Consider the following 1788-nt stretch of genomic DNA (forward strand, 5'->3'; position numbering starts at 1 on the left):
TCTTTTTGTTTTCAAATGTTTTGCTATTTAAATGTAGTCATATCTTTGACTAAGAAAGCTAAGAAAGGTGGTGCTGATTTCTGAGTCATTTTCTCATTAGTGTATGCCTCAAAAGAACATGACTTAAAATGGTAAGCATATTTAAAAAGGATGTCGAATTGAGTTGCACTTCGTCTTTACTATGGATTAATTCTCATTGCTTATCTTCAAAACTTCTTATACACTTTTCTGCTTTTGCAAATAACAAAAGTTGTTATTTATTTGGTATGCGTGGAGTATAATTGTAAGAAAAATATATATATTTATGATATATAAAATAGAGTAGTGGACAACGATATTAAGCCAAATGGCACTTTTAGGACAAAATCTAATAAAATTTAGGGTAAAGTCCAATAATATTTAGAATAAAATATAATAGAATTAGCAAAAATCTCCTAAAAATATTATATATATAATGCCAAGTGGCAAGCTAATAAAAATTCACTTGATAATTTTGAGATAATATCTATTAGACTATGTGATAAAATTAAATTTGAATTAAAAGATAAGTATTTGTTTTGCTGTTTCTCTATTTCATTCCAAAGAAATTTACAGATCATGTAGACGCAGACCATCTACTCCTCATTACATGTCTTCTATCTATAGATTCAGTAAATTCACCACTGAAGTCTAAGTAACTAACTAGACTAACAGCTAATTGAAATACATCAAGGCTAACTATACATCAAGGCTAACTATACATCAAGAACTTATCTATCCTTTATGGGTATCTGTTGAGTGTTGAAAGTGCTCCTTGCCAGTGTTGTATTTCCTGCCCTCTCGTATGTATATGAATTGTTATTTCCCTGCATATGCTGTTCACATTTACTGCACCTCCCTGGAATCGAACTTTGTTCCTATCCCTCCATATAGTGTAAACCATCATGCCAAAGACACAGGTAACAATTTCCCATTGTCCACTTTTTCTTGTGGCATAATGACTTATCCATTCCACCTCTCGTTGCCAATCTTGAATAGGTCTGCAATGTCCTAACCATATCAAGAGTCTCGACCACACTTCCTTTGTCACATAGCATTCAAAGAATAAATGGTCGAATGTTTCACCAGCTAGCTTACAGAATGCACATTGTTGATTTATTTGAACACCAAACTTCAGTAGCCTGTCAACTGTAGCTAATTTTCTCTGTAATGCTAACCACATAATGAAGTTGAATCTGTGATGCAATCTTGGCTGCAATACTATGCCTTTCCATGGAACCTTTGGCAGTTGGGGGAATTGTAGCCTGTAAAGTTTCCTAATACTAAAAGAGTTGTCATTCTGTAATTGATCCAACCTATTCAACAGGTTTCCTTGAATACCTTGAACATCCCCAATAAGCTTCCTTGACTCCAAAATTTTCCTGACTACCCAAGCTGCATTCTTGGGTATTGGCATATGTTCGAGTGTGTGATGCTTTATGTAGAAAGTATGGATCCATTTGATCCATAAGTAGTCCTTCTTTTTAGCCACTGCCCAGAGGTGTTTTGCCACTGCAGCTCTGTTCCAAAATACCAAGTCCATAAGTATTTGAATCTATAGATGAGGATTTTGAATTGAATTGGAACCCGTTTGGATTGGCTTATTTTGAGTTAGTTTAAACCAAAATTGCTTTTAAATTATTTTGTAGCATTTGGACAAAGTAAAAAAGTACTTTTAAGCACTTATTTTTAAGCTAAAATGATAAAAATAAGCCAAAAGCCAAAAGCTAAAATTCCTAACTTATGGCTTTTGGCTTAGAAGTCACTTAA

General features: G+C 33.4%; 1 protein-coding gene across 1 annotated transcript; it reads right to left on the reverse strand.

Annotated features, from left to right (window-relative positions):
- Window positions 1-760: 760 nt before the first annotated feature.
- On the reverse strand, window positions 761-1561 carry LOC107789380 (uncharacterized). The gene has a single exon (XM_016611174.1). It carries the CDS (start codon window positions 1559-1561, stop codon window positions 761-763), a length of 801 nt encoding a protein of 266 aa, XP_016466660.1.
- Between the last annotated feature and the right edge of the window lie 227 nt (window positions 1562-1788).

Source organism: Nicotiana tabacum, chromosome 6, assembly GCF_000715075.1.
Source record: "Nicotiana tabacum cultivar K326 chromosome 6, ASM71507v2, whole genome shotgun sequence".
Taxonomy (NCBI): Eukaryota; Viridiplantae; Streptophyta; class Magnoliopsida; order Solanales; family Solanaceae; genus Nicotiana; species Nicotiana tabacum.